At 41.2% G+C, this 13,976-nt stretch overlaps 1 protein-coding gene across 2 annotated transcripts in view; it reads right to left on the bottom strand.

Annotated features, from left to right (window-relative positions):
* grin2ab (glutamate receptor, ionotropic, N-methyl D-aspartate 2A, b) overlaps positions 1-13,976 on the bottom strand; it is a 139,725-nt gene that overhangs the window by 125,601 nt on the left and 148 nt on the right. For both annotated transcript variants that reach the window (XM_061680087.1, XM_061680088.1), the window contains exons 1-2: positions 13,661-13,976; positions 13,124-13,297 (exon numbers count right to left, since the gene is read on the bottom strand). The exon at positions 13,661-13,976 is cut by the window's right edge and continues 148 nt beyond it. In XM_061680087.1, coding sequence (XP_061536071.1) covers positions 13,124-13,297; positions 13,661-13,678 — 192 coding nt within the window. In that variant the 5' untranslated portion in view covers positions 13,679-13,976. The remainder of the gene's footprint in view (positions 1-13,123; positions 13,298-13,660) is intronic.

Here is a 13,976-nt window from a genome sequence, read left to right as displayed (position 1 = left end):
TGCCCCCGTGACCCGACCTCGGTTAAGCGGATGAAAATGGATTAATGGATGGTTAATCTTTCAAATTAGGGCTGCAAACCTGGATTAGGGTTTCAATTGAGGGTTATGGTTTCAAATTAGTGTTTCAAGGCAGGATTAGGGTTTTAAACGGGGATTATGGTTTTACATTAGGGTTTTGAAGACAGAGTTATGGCTGTACAGTTGGGTTTCAAGCCATAGGCAGTGTTTTAAATCAGGTTTATGGTTTTAAATTAGAGTTTCAAGCCATGGTTATGGTTTCAAGCAAGGGTTAGGATTTCAAGATAAGGTCAGGGTTGCAAAACAGGGTTTCATGCGAGGGTTAGGGTTATAATCAAGAGTTCGGTCTTCAATCAACGTTAAAGGTTTCAAATTTGGGCTTTCAAACGTAGGGACAGAGTTAGGGTTTTAAATTCCAGTTATCTCAAATGCATGAATGAATGCTGTGTTGCTGTATGTAGTTTCACCTTGGCTGGGTTCACTACTTTTGTTGGCTCTGTGTGAAAGGGGGTGATTGTCCCATAATTAAGTCCACTGTACGCCTGTAGAGGGCGCCCTGGAGGACAATCTCTACTTAAATACTGTATAATTCAACGTCATTGTTACTATATGGACGGCTGGTTAGAACGTCTGCCTCACAGTTCTGATGACCGGGGTTCAATCCCCGGCCCCGCCTGTGTGGAGTTTGCATGTTCTCCCCATGCCTGCGTGGGTTTTCTCCGGGCACTCCGGTTTCCTCCCACATCCCAAAAACATGCATGGTAGGTTGATTAACAACTTTAAATTACCCGTAGGTGTGAATGTGAGTGTGAATGGTTGATAGTTTGTATGTGCCCTGCGATTGGCTGGCAACCAGTTCAGGGTGTACCCCACCTCCTGCCCGATGATAGCTGGGATAGGCTCCAGCACGCCCGCGACCCTAGTGAGGAGAAGCGGCTGAGAAAATGAATGAATGAATGAATGTTCCTATATGAAGTATGAGAGCCATTGTACTTGATGAGTTTCCGAAAGGGGCCTAATCATCTGCTGGCTTCCTTTAAGGCTGCTGAGAAAATAGGTTTTTGCTGTCATTTTCAAAGAGACCCCACTGTGTGTGTTATCTTTTCTAGAATAATGCTTCACAGACGTCACAATAGCGGGCGCGTTTGCGAGTAGGCAGGATAACAATGGCAGTCTTAAGCAAAAGAGCATAAACAACAGCCATCGTAGACCGCCATTGTCAAACTGGATTGAAAGAAAACAGAACGTAATGAGATGGAAAATCACTGTCGCGTTTAAAAGAACAAAATGGGGAAAATAGTCAAAAGCGCTAGTTTGTCAGCTAATATTCCTCGCTCACTAGGTGTTTTATTTGGTAGTTTGTTAGCTAGTTCATTTATTCAACTTTTAAAAATGGACAAATGAGCCACGTCAACTGTAGATGTAAAAAAAAAAAAAAAAAAAAATACAAATAAAAAGGTCAAGTGTATGTAAAACAGTTGCTTCTAATAATAGAATAATAATAAATTCTTAGTTTTAAATGGCATCATTTACTAATTATTAATTAATTAAACAATATTAATTAAATGTCAAATGTATGTTAAACATATTTTAGTAATTTTTGTTAATGTATTAAATATTTCATTATTTAAGATGAAGAATGAATACAAACTACATAAAAATGAATAAATACACTGTATACACACATGACTATTTAGCTCAACCAATCAGAGTAGTGCACACAAGAAGACTATTTAACTCAACCAACCAGAGGATGGAAAAATGCTGATGTCTCTCAGCACCTTATCTGAAATCTGATTGGTTAAAAAAAAACAAAAAAACGGCTATGTTATGTGCACGAAGCCAGTATTCTGAAGGCCCTCGGAAGATTACCTTGTCATGGAAACACATAGAAGCTGAAATCTGGGGGTGGGAATCTAATATTCACATGACTGGAAGCAAAATGAAGATTAAATGAAGATAATAGACTGTTGGAAATAAATTAATAAATTTCATATAAGTTTTAAATATAGCTCAGTGCTTCTGATACTGTAGGGGTGTCAAACTAGTTTTTGTCACAGGGCCATTTGTTTTTTGTCACAGGCCACATTATCGTTATGATTTTCCTCACAGGGCCATTATGACTGTGAAACCATATAAATGTTTTATTGCCAATAAATGTACTCAATAAATGGATGAATAATTAGTTTTGAAATCAGATGTCAAGGATAATAGATTATTCAGCTATTTTTCAAGTTACTGTAAAGTTTGGTAACAAAAAAAATAACCTATGAATTTTAGGCATTGTAGGACCTGGCTAAATACCACTTAGTAAGAGTTCAGAATGGAGGGAGGGAGGGAGGGAGTTAGTTAGTTAGTTAGTTAGTTAGTTAGTTAGTTAGTTACAGCCTAACCTGTTACAGTCAGTTCATTTGTTTTAGTTTTTTGCCACCGTTTCAACCACCACTGGTTAGTTCTTTAGTGATTCGGTCAATCAGTTCGAGTAGTAGTTTTAGTAGTTAGTTTTGAGCTTAGCTTGTTTGTTTTGTTTCTTTGTGAGTTTTATTCTGCATAAACCACTATTAGTTAGTTAGTGCCCCATTTGTCCACTTACGTCTGGACCAGTTAGTCAATTTGCACTTTTTGGGTTGGTTTATTTATCATCTTGGTTATGTTTTGCTGAGGGACAGACAGGACAGCTAATGGACATTCTGGGCAACAAGCAAGAGGCAAAAAAAATAAATAAAATAAAATAAAAGGTATCACTGTTGCCGCAACATGCTGTGCTAATCGAATGAAATCAAACTATTTGGGGAAAAGGGCAGCAGTTGAAATAGACTTGGGGGGGGTTGACATGGGGTTCGCACCTGGTCCAACATGAAAAACATCTTTGAAATTAGTGGCGAGCACATCTGCGTCTTCCTTCACAATGGCCGCCGCGTATCAATATTGAGCTTGTCTTTGCTTTCAAAATGGATGACAGATGGCTTAAATCTACACTAAGCCATGGTGTTAATAATGTGTGTGTGCGTGTGTCTGTGTGGCATGGAGGTGTTTGTCGCAGTGACGATGAGCCACGAGAGAATTAGAATCCTGGCGGCTAAACGCTCGGGTCTCTGGGCCCTCGTCAGTCAGTCTGGCTTCCAGATGCCACCGGCAGATGTTGATATTTGCTGCGAAATCTTCCGTTTAACCGCCGAACGCAATTATTACGCTCACACAGACCAAGAAGTAGATGACGTATGATGAAATCATTACATGTGAGGTAATGAAGGGAAGTCACTTGATCAAGAAGACAGCTGGTACTGCCCTCGCACACATTTGGGGTGACAGGCACGCTGCTTCACAGGGGGGATTTTCAAAATTAGGGTTTGAAAGTCAGGGTTAGTGTTCCAAACAAGGGTTACCGTTTCAAAGTAATTTTTCAAGATCGTGTCAATGTAGGATTTTAAGACAGAGTTAGGGGTTCGAAGAAGAATGAGGGTTTTGAAGTAGAGTTCCGAGCCAAGGTTAAGAATTCAGGTTTCAAATTAGAGCTTTGAGTTTTGGTTACATTTTCAAACAAGAATTAGGGTTTCGAAGTATGGTTTCAAGCCAAGGAATAATGTTTCAAAACAGAGTTAGGGTTTCAAATTTGGGTTTCAAACAAGGGTTGGGGTTTTGAAAAAAAAAATCTGGTGTTATTATTATTATTAATTTGGTGACATTTTCAAAGGTTTCAAAGGCAGGGTTTCAAGCCAGGTTGAAGGTTTCAAACAACGGTTTAGGGTTTCAAACCACGAAACCTTACAGTTTCAAACAAGGGTAAGATTTTCAATTGCAGTAGTGTAAACGCTTAACGTTTGAAACAATTGTTAGGGTTTCATATTAGGGTTTCAAGCCAAGGTCAAAATAGGATTTCAAGCCTGAGTTACGGTTTCGAACAAGGGCTAGGGTTCCCAATTAGGGTTTCAAGTCAGGGTGAATGTTTTAAAGAAGCGTTATGGTTTCTATGTAGGGTTTCAAGTCAAGGTTAGGTTTTAAAATTTAGGTTTCAAGCCGAGGTTAACATTTCAATATAGCAGGGGTGTCAAACTCAAATTCACGGGGGGCCAAAATTAAAAATTGGGACGTCGCGGGCCAAACTCAATATTTAATGAAAACTCACTGCGATGTGCATGTTTCCCTTCTCTGCAGAAATGTAGCGTTAAAGTTTATCATATAGCAACAAACTTAAATTTTGCTTAAACACTGAATCTCGACTAAAAAAACTTTTATATTATGAACACATGAGAAATAAGATTTGCGCTAAAAGACATCAGTCGTATTTCTTTGTTGTTTTGCATTTAAATAGATAACATGAATTCTTCTGTCTCTCTATCTTCTATTTATCTATCGCCAACTATTTTCTTTTTTATTTAAATCTTTTTTTCAAAGACCAACAACAAAAGAACCCCAAAAAATAAGAATGTCCTTCAATAAAAACCCAAACATCAAATTATTAACAGTCCCTGCCTAGGAGTTGATAAAGGGCATTAACAAACATTAATTAAATTCCAACCTCAATTCCAACGAAGTTGGGACGTTCTGTTAAACATAAATAAAAACAGAATGTAATGATTTGCAAATCATGTTCAACCTGTATTTAATTGTTTACACTACACAGACAAGCTATATAATGTTCAAACTGATCAACTTTCTTGTTTTTAGCAAATAATAATTAACTTGAAATTTTATGGCTGCAACACGTTCCAAAAAAACTGGGACAGGGTCATGTTTACCACTGTGTTACAACACCTTTTCTTTTAACAACATTCAATAAATGTTTGGGAACTGAGGAAACTCATTGTTGAAGCTTTGCAGGTGGAATTCTTTCCCATTCTTGCTTGATGTACAGCTTCAGCTGTTCAACAGTCCGGGGTCTCCCTTGTCGTATTTTACACTTCATAATGCGCCACACATTTTCAATGGGAGACAGGTCTGGACTGCAGGCAGGCCAGTCTAGTACCCGCACTGTTTTACTACAAAGCCATGCAGTTGTAACACGTACAGAATGTGGTTTGGCATTGTCTTGCTGAAATAAGCAGGGGCGTCCATGAAAAAGACATTTCTTGGATGGCAGCATGTTTCTCCAAAACCTGTATGTACCTTTCAGCATTAATAGTGCCTTCACAGATGTGTAAGTTACCTATGGCATTGTCACTAACACAGCCACATACCATCACAGATGCTGGCTTTTGAACTTTGCGTCCATAACTGTCCAGATGGTTCTTTTCCTCTTTGGCCCGGAGGACACGACGTCCACAATTTCCAAAAACAAATTGAAATGTGGACTCGTCGGACCACAGAACACTTTTCGGCGGCGTTTCTGGGTGTTGTTGATAAATGGCTTTTGCTTTGCATTGTAGAGTTTCAAGTTGCACTTACGGATGTAGCGCCGAACTGTATTTACTGACATTAGTTTTCTGAAGTGTTCCTGAGCCCATGTGGTGATATAATTTACACATCGATGTCGGTTTTTAATGCAGGGCCGCCTGAGGGATCGAAGGTCAAGGGCATTCAATGTTGGTTTTCGGCCTTGCTGCTTCCATGCAGTGATTTCCCCAGATTCTCTGAACCTTTTGATGATATTATGGACCGTAGATGATGAAATCCCTAAATTCCTTGCAATTGTACATTGAGAAACATTGTCTTTAAAGTGTTCGACTATTTTCTCAAGCACTTGTTCACAAAGAGGTGAACCTCGCCCCATCTTTGCTTGTGAATGACTGAGCAATTCAGGGACACTCCTTTTCTACCCAATCATGGCACCCACCTGTTCCCAATTAGCCTGTTCACCTGTGGGATGTTCCAAACAGGTGTTTGATGAGCATTCCTCAACTTTCTCAGTCTTTTTTTCCACCTGTCCCAGCTTTTTTGGAATGTGTTGCAGCCATAAAATTCAAATTTAATGATTATTTGCTAAAAACAATAAAGTTGATCAGTTTGAACATTAAATGTTGTCTTTGTAGTGTATTCAATTAAATATAGGTTGAACATGATTTGCAAATCATTGTATTCTGTTTTTATTTATGTTTAACACAACGTCCCAACTTCATTGGAATTGGGGTTGTATGTTATATTCTTTGTTACAGCCACATTCTCAAATTAGGGTTTCAGGCTTTCGAGAAAAATAAGAAAAACCTGATTCAGTCTTCCAAATGAGAAATGAGACACCCCACCGCCGGCTGTGTTTTGATGAAATGATTCAAGCGCGCACGTGGCATGGTCTAAGAGGCTTTTGGCGCATTAGCTTGTGAGGCACAAGGCACATCAACAAGGAGCCAATCAGAGGGGGTCACATCAACAAGGACCCAATCACAGAGGGTCAAGTGACTCATTAGTGTGTGTTGCTCAGGCTAATCACTAGCGGCGGGATAATCACAAGCGGGTTAAAAAGCAAATTTTCATCATGTCATCACGTCTTGTGTTCATCGTGTCACCTGTGACTGGGTAAACATTTACACAACACCTTAGCACACTGAAAGAATACGAAGTAGTCGAAAAACTGGGAATTTCACCAACACTCAAGTTAACATGCTAACTTCTAGCCACCTATCATCATAAAGTTAAGGGTGGGAAACTTGACGCAAATGGAATCTCCAGGCTCCCAAATGCCTGGTAGATGCATAAGGATTTTTCAAATCTTAAAAGATTGTTTATCTGCTACAGACTTCACGCATGACGATTAAAAAAAAAAAATAAAATTAACAAAATTCTGGCATAACAGTTTTAGTCGTATTGTCTGTGGTGGTCGATAATCTCAACACGAACATCACACACACTGCTGCACCACCACAGATCTCAAATCTAGTCTGCCAAGAACCTAATCTTGCGTGATCCAATGGCATCTAACTAAATGTACACGAAACATAGCAACGCGACGTCGAAGACGACACAAGAGCCTTGGTTCTATCTTTTACATAAAAATCCCCAACTAAAAGAAAAAAAATTGTGGAAAAACTTGGTGGAGAAGTTATACTGTATAAGCCCTCTCATGCTTCCCATTCCATGAGTTGGTCCTCCATTTCTGAGGTCCAACTGACTTTTGTTTCAGGTGTATGAACCATGTTTTTTACTGGGATGCTTTTATTTTGAAGTCCTAACTTCACAGGGTACCGGATATGTTGCGCCCATGTTACCCAAGTGTTGCTCAACGGACTGTAGGTGGGAGTGTTGTAGAATGAGGTTGTCACCAATAAAGACTTGTTTTGGAAAATACTTCTTGCTGTCTGGTGAACCCACTTTTAAACAAAATATAACATCGGGTAGGACATGTTTGTTTTTATTTACGCCCGCTTTACGCTTCCTTGTTCCTCTGTCAGGTCGCTTCTTGATTGGCTACATTCCATTTCATGGATCCTGACTGGGAAGTCGTCAGCTTTCCCCACACATATGAAGATTTTTCTATTGTAAATATTGAACGTGTTCAATATTTAAGATTGTCGTCCATGACCTGTTTCACACCCTATTCACTATTAATACACCTCAGACCAAAGGATAAACTTATAGGATAATCTTACAAAATTTAAGATAGTCGGCCAATTGTTGTCCTTGGTCAGGAAGGGGCAACATCAGGACAAAAAGAGCCCCATTGTGTTTATGTGTGTACCAGGCCTAAGTTAGGGTTTCAAGCTTTCAAGAAAAAGGGTATCAAATTAGGGTTAAGGTTTCAATTAAGGGTTTTCATCATATGTTTCGGGTTTCAAATCAGTGTTTTAAAGCCACCGTTGGGGTTTCATTCTAGAGTTTCAAGCCAGGGTTAGGGTTTTAAATTGGGGTTTAAAGCCAAGGTTAGGATTTTAAATTAGAGTTTCAAAATTCGGTTAGTGTTTCAAACAATGGTTAGTGTTTCAAAGTCGGGTTTCAAGCCAGGGTTAAGGATTCAAATTGGGCTTTCAAGCCAGGGTTAGGGTTTCAAAGAGGGCTTTTAAGCTTTTTAGGTAGAGTTTTCAAGCCAGGATAAGAGTTTCAAATTAGAGTTTCAAGATTTGGTTAGGGTTTAAACAACAGTTAGTGTTTCAAATTAGGATTTCAAACCAGGGTTAGGGTTCAAATCCAGGTTTAGAGTTTTTAAGTAGGATTTTAAGACAGGGATGTGGTTTCAAAGTAGGGTTTCAAGTCAGGGTTGGGGTTTCAAAAAGGGTTAGCGTTTAAATAAGGGTTTCAAGTCAGCATTTCAAACAAGGATTAGTGTCTCAATCTAGGGTTTCTATATTTTGCTAGAATAGAATTGAAGAGAATAATTTAATGTCCACCGAGGTGGGAAAGTGTCCTTGGTTTACCAACAAAGAAGACAGTACTAAAATACAGATATTGACATATATTAAAAACAAAGCAAAACATATTAAACACATTTTACACACACACACACACACACACACTAAGGTTTCAAGCAAGGATTAGGGTTTCAAATTAGGGTTTTAAGTCAGCGTTGGGGTTTCGAAGGAAGGTTTGAACCAATGGGTAAGGTTTTTAAGACGTGACGCAATGCTAGCATGTATCCACCACACAATGTCAAAATGTGCCGCAAACACGGAATCAAACAGGGAATCTTCCAAAGGCTTGACATCACATTTGGAAGCTTTTCTCCTTCTTGTCATTTGTGTCCTACCACAGGGGGTGGGACCCAGCTTGTATGTGGCTCACAAAACCGCCGAAATATCTTCCCCGGGCACGGCTGTCTACAATGTCAAGCTACGGCATGACACGCCGCACGCGGAGTCCTTTTCCGAGAACCAGTTGGAGGCACAAGCCGAGCCAGCCGGTCTCACTCGGGGCCGCAGATGTCCCGGCAGTCTCGGAATGTGAGGCAGAGGCGTCTTGCTTTAATTGCCTTTAAAGCCAGATCTCGTTCATCCACTTCTTTCATTCGCCGGCCAGCTGACGGCCAGCGGCCGCGCCGGAGGCTGGCCGGCTGCGCATGCTAACGCTCCGAATGGAAATAAACATTCAGACGGAGAAAATGTGTCACCTTCAAAAAGAAGAAGAAGAGAAGAGAGCTCGCATGTGGCAAGAGGGCAGGCGTTATTTATACAGCTCGAGATTTTGACATTTGTGTCTTATTTATTTATTTTATTTTATCTTACTGTTTAAACTTTGTGATTGTTTTGTTTTTAAATTATATTATGTTAAATTGTCTTATGTTTGAGTTGTATTTTTGTACAGCACTTTGTTATAGCTGTGGTTGTTGCTAAAGTGCTATGTAAAATAAAATAAACTATTTTTGTTTGTTTGTTTTTGTACGGGGGAATAACAACAATATAATCGCCCAGGTTGGTGTTTTAAAGAAGGATTTCAAGCTCGGTTTCAAACAAGGCTTCGGGTTTCAATTCAGGGTTTTAAGTCAGAGTTAGCGGTTTCAAGCAAGTGTTAGGGGTTCCAATTTATGGTTTCAAGCCAGGTTTAGGGTTTCCAGTCAAGGTTAGGATTCAAGATAGGGTTTTAAACAAGGCAACAAAGCTGAGGGTTTTAAATAGGGATGGGCATGTACCGATAATATGTATCAGTATTGAACCGATACGGTACCCGCCTTATTTCACGGTATCGGGTACTCATGAAGGCTGCCGATACCAGCTACCGATACATAAGACAAAAGAATCTGACATCGGGTTAGGCCTCCTCGCCAGTAGTTGGCACTACACTGTGTAACTTTGAAACATCAGTGAATTATTATGTGCACCAGCAAGAAAGAAATGTATGTATGTTGTGTCGTATGTATGTAGTATGTTGTGTTTTCTATCAATCTATCCATTTTCTTTACCCGCTTATCCTCACTCGGGTCGCGGGCTCCTGGAGCCTATCCCAGCTATCTTCGGGTGGTAGGCGTGGTACACCCTGAACCGGTCGCCAGCCAATCGCAGGATACATAGAAACAAACAACCATTTACACCTACGGGCAATTTAAAGTCTTCAATCAACCTACCACACGTTTTTGGGATGTGGGACGAAACCGGAGAGCCCGGAGAAAACTCACCCAGACACAAGGAGAACATGCAAACGGCACACAGAACGGTGAAGCAGATGTGCTAACCAGTGGTCCACCGTGCCGGCGTGTTTTCTATAATAATGATAATTCCACTGATCTTCAAAAGGCTTCCAGCTGCTATTCGTCAGCCTATTTTCTATTACAGCCTTCTTCCTTTTATTGGTGCGGGCGAGACATTTTTCGAGCCCGAGCCCAAAATTAGCACTCAATCTCCATACAGCCGCCAAGGGGAAATGCCCAGAGAGCAATGCAGTAAAGGCGGATGAGAAAGACGCAGCCGTAAACAGATGCTGATGCCTCAAACACAACACGCTGCTGGTTTGATATACACCAAGTGCTGACACACATACTGTACGTATGTATGAGAGCACGTCATTTCCACATACTTCCTATGTTGTCTACTGGATGTCTTATCATTGGTAATGCTCCATTTGATGTTAGTTAGTCAGTCAGTTGTTTACATAATATAATTACAAAATGTATGTAATTGTTTTGTTATCAGTTTATTATTTGTGTAAAGAACAAATACAGTGGTTGATTCCAAAATAGTGCTCTATGGTTTTAATCCAACTTTTAGAGGAAACGTCCAAAGTTTCTGTTGATGCATTCATTCAAAATTCAGAAATCAAAATACAATCAAATGTAATTAGTTATATTACTTTGACTTAAAAGAGTTACACTATGGTTACATTTTGAACAGGGTAACATTTAATTGTAAGCAACTACATTTCCAAAGTCATCTTCCCAGTGCTGTCAGTTAGTACATTAGTTGGGTTGGTTATTGTCTGATCGCCACTTGTTATTTAGTTAGAACTGAATGATATTGTTAGTGCAATGCTTTCTTGGGTAGTTAGTATTCCATTTGTTATTACTTATAGCTAATCAGTCAGTCATTAGTTTTAGTTTTGTTAACCACTTGTTATTTGTTAGATCTTGAAACAGATTATGTTGTTAGTTCGTTGAGTCTTACTTTATACGTTTTGTTTTTACCAGTTAATCAGTTCAGTTACAGTTAACTGAATAGAGATTTCATTTGTTACTTCAATGCTTTGTTTTTCATTCGTTTTATTGTTTTGACCATAACTAGTTAGTTAGTTAGTTTGTTTGTATTGACACTATCTAGTTAAAAATAGAGAGTTTGTCACGTCACTTATCTGCTTTGACCACCGATAGTTAGTTAGTTAGTCAGGTGATGATTTTCAAATCGGCGAAGGTTCAACTGCTCAAATAGTATGCATCTTCGTAAAGTGCTTGAGAAAGCGTTGCAGCCCAAGGAGCACAGACAGTATATGTGACCAGGTTTTATGTGTCGGAAAATCCCAAGTGGGTCATCTTTTTATAACCAAGCACAATAATAAGACAGAGTGAGCGGCAGGGGAGCGAGAGAGCGTGGCGTTTAACGTAACAGATTACGTGGGTTATAAACTGAGGCAAGGAAAGAAGCACCCAGAGATGCTACCGAATGCCGTATCTGCTCGGCCCCCACCACTACTATGGCGGCGGCTCCAGCATCAGCTTTAAACAGAGGAGCAGCTCATCCAGATGCAGGGCGACATATCACCTCCACACTACTTGTTTCATGCTCCTTTCCAAAAATGGGGCCTCTGAATGTACTCGGCATCACATCACTAACTCTTTCTCTGTGTTATGTGGCCTGCTTTTGGCGAGCTCACTTCAGAACAAAATAGCACAGTTTTAACAATCAACATGAAATTCGATGGACATGTTTATCATAATGTGATGCACCAAAAAAGTCTGAGGGACCCATACACAAAATCGAACAGGAAGTTGGTCATTTGGGTTTTCAGAAGGCATTCAGTTTATTTATATAAAAAAAAAAAAAAAAAAGAGCCCCCAACACGAGCTTCACCCATCGACATGAAATTGGACTGACATGTCTATCATAACAGAACACAAAAAAATCTCAAGGACCCATGGCTGAAATCGAGAAGTCAGGCATTTTGGTTTGAAGCAGCTATTTTTGGAGCTAATTTTCATGAAAAAGGGAAATTTTGAGGGGGGGGGGGGGGGGCGACATCACCCACCACACCAGTTTCACAAATTAACATGAAATTTGACAGACGTTTATCATAATGGGATGTAACAAAACGTATAAAGAACACATGCTCAAAATCGAACAGGAGGTTGGCCATATTGATTTTAAGCAAGCAAGCACTTCAAGGATGAATTCCCTGAAAAATGGGTCATGAAAGTTTGAAAGAAAATCTACCCCTCCAACATGTTTCAGCAATTGACATTAAATTGTATTGACATGGACGCATTAAAAAAGTCTCACTGACCCATGCCCGAAATTAAACCGGAAGTCAGTCATTTTCGTTTGAAGCAGTGATTTTGTGGGAGAATTCCATGAAAAATGAGATTGAAAGTTAAAAGAAAATCAGCCTCGGCCCCAGTTTTAGCGAAGTAGGTTGTCTCCAAGTGCAGTAGTTAGCATGTTTCGATCACAGTTGTTAGATTATTGCGTGAGTTAACTTGGTTATGTTTTGGATCACCTTGACATCACTGTCACTTTGTTCGGCGCTGTGTAGCTTGCCTTGGATCGCTCAGAAATATTTGCACCTTGGTGACCAACAAACGTAACCCTTAAGAGGGCAAAAGTAGTGGCAGTGACATCACGCCCCATCGCGCACACACACACACAAATTGAGTGAACTGACTGCAGCTTTTTGCACAACATATTTATATTAATGAAGACTGTCACTGCTTTCCATTCTGTCATGCCCTGCAGAGGACATAGAGATGCCCTCCTTTTTCTGGGGGGGTGGGGGGGCATGTACTATTCAAGAACACAGACACACTCACACTGTTTAGCATGATGAGCCTGATCTGAAATTATACGCCTGGTAGAGAATTAGGCGGCTGCATGACTTCTCAAAAAGCGCGTGTGTGCGTGCGTGTGCGTGTGTCTATAAAACGTGACTCTATTCAAAGTGTAATTTGAGAATGCATTTGCATGGTCTCCCGTTAGCATCATCACGAGCATCATCATGTGATCCACGAGTAGCAATGCAACAGCGCCGCCAAGCGTCAAGCAGCGGCAGCGCGCGCGTCAACAACAGGCTGCAGCGGCCACGCGCGCGTAGCTATCACTTGTCTTACCTTGGCTGTCACAAAGAGCGTTTTGCGCCTTCGTCTCGCGGGTCCGTGAGCGTGCGCGCCACCGCCGCCGCTTCCCTGACCCGCGCGTCGCCGTCGCCTTGGCCGGCCATCGCGCCTCTTCTCCGGCTCCCTATCCTCTTCCTTCCTCCTGGTGCCAAAGTATTTCAACTTGATCTGCCAATGATACAGATTGTGTGTGATTAGTGTGGTTGTCACTGTTGTCGTTGTGTTGGTGCTGCGCGTGAACTGCACGCGCACCACCAACGACTTGTTGAATCCTGCCAGGCGAGGACGCGCGCGCACAGCAGCGTGACTCATTAGCACATTTAACCGCGTGCGGAGCGTTAGGATCGGAGTTGAATTAAAAAGTGCGTGTATAAAAAAAAAAGGAGGTTCCGAAAATGACGCCCCCTCTCGCTCCGATCCACGCAGCAGGTTGTTCCCGCACCCTACATCCCCAAATCCCAAAATGTGCCCCTGCGCAACCAGAGCTCCGTGTGAAAAGCGACAATTCACAATCAAACCCGCGGCACTCACCCCATTCCCGTGACACATCTCTCCAGGCGGCCGGGTGGAGATGACATTGCAGCGTGTTACTCCATTCGGGTGCTCTCCAAGGGGTGAATCCCCCCCCCCCCTACCCCCGTGAAATTAATCCATTAATCGCGCCTCCATCAGAGGGAAAGAAGTGGATGGGAAAACACGCACGCACCAGAAGCACCTCCACCCAGAAATGAAAACCACACGCTCGGATTAATCCACCTGTCGTGTCCGTGAAGACCCCCACCGGCCACGGCCACCTTCCTGGAGCTCAGGTGCTTAATCCCCTTCCTCCAGATGGAGTCAAATGTCC

This window comes from Phycodurus eques, chromosome 6 (assembly GCF_024500275.1).
Source record: "Phycodurus eques isolate BA_2022a chromosome 6, UOR_Pequ_1.1, whole genome shotgun sequence".
Classification (NCBI taxonomy): Eukaryota; Metazoa; Chordata; class Actinopteri; order Syngnathiformes; family Syngnathidae; genus Phycodurus; species Phycodurus eques.
Note: the sequence above shows the minus strand (reverse complement) of the source record. Positions and strands in the feature narration are given on the sequence as shown.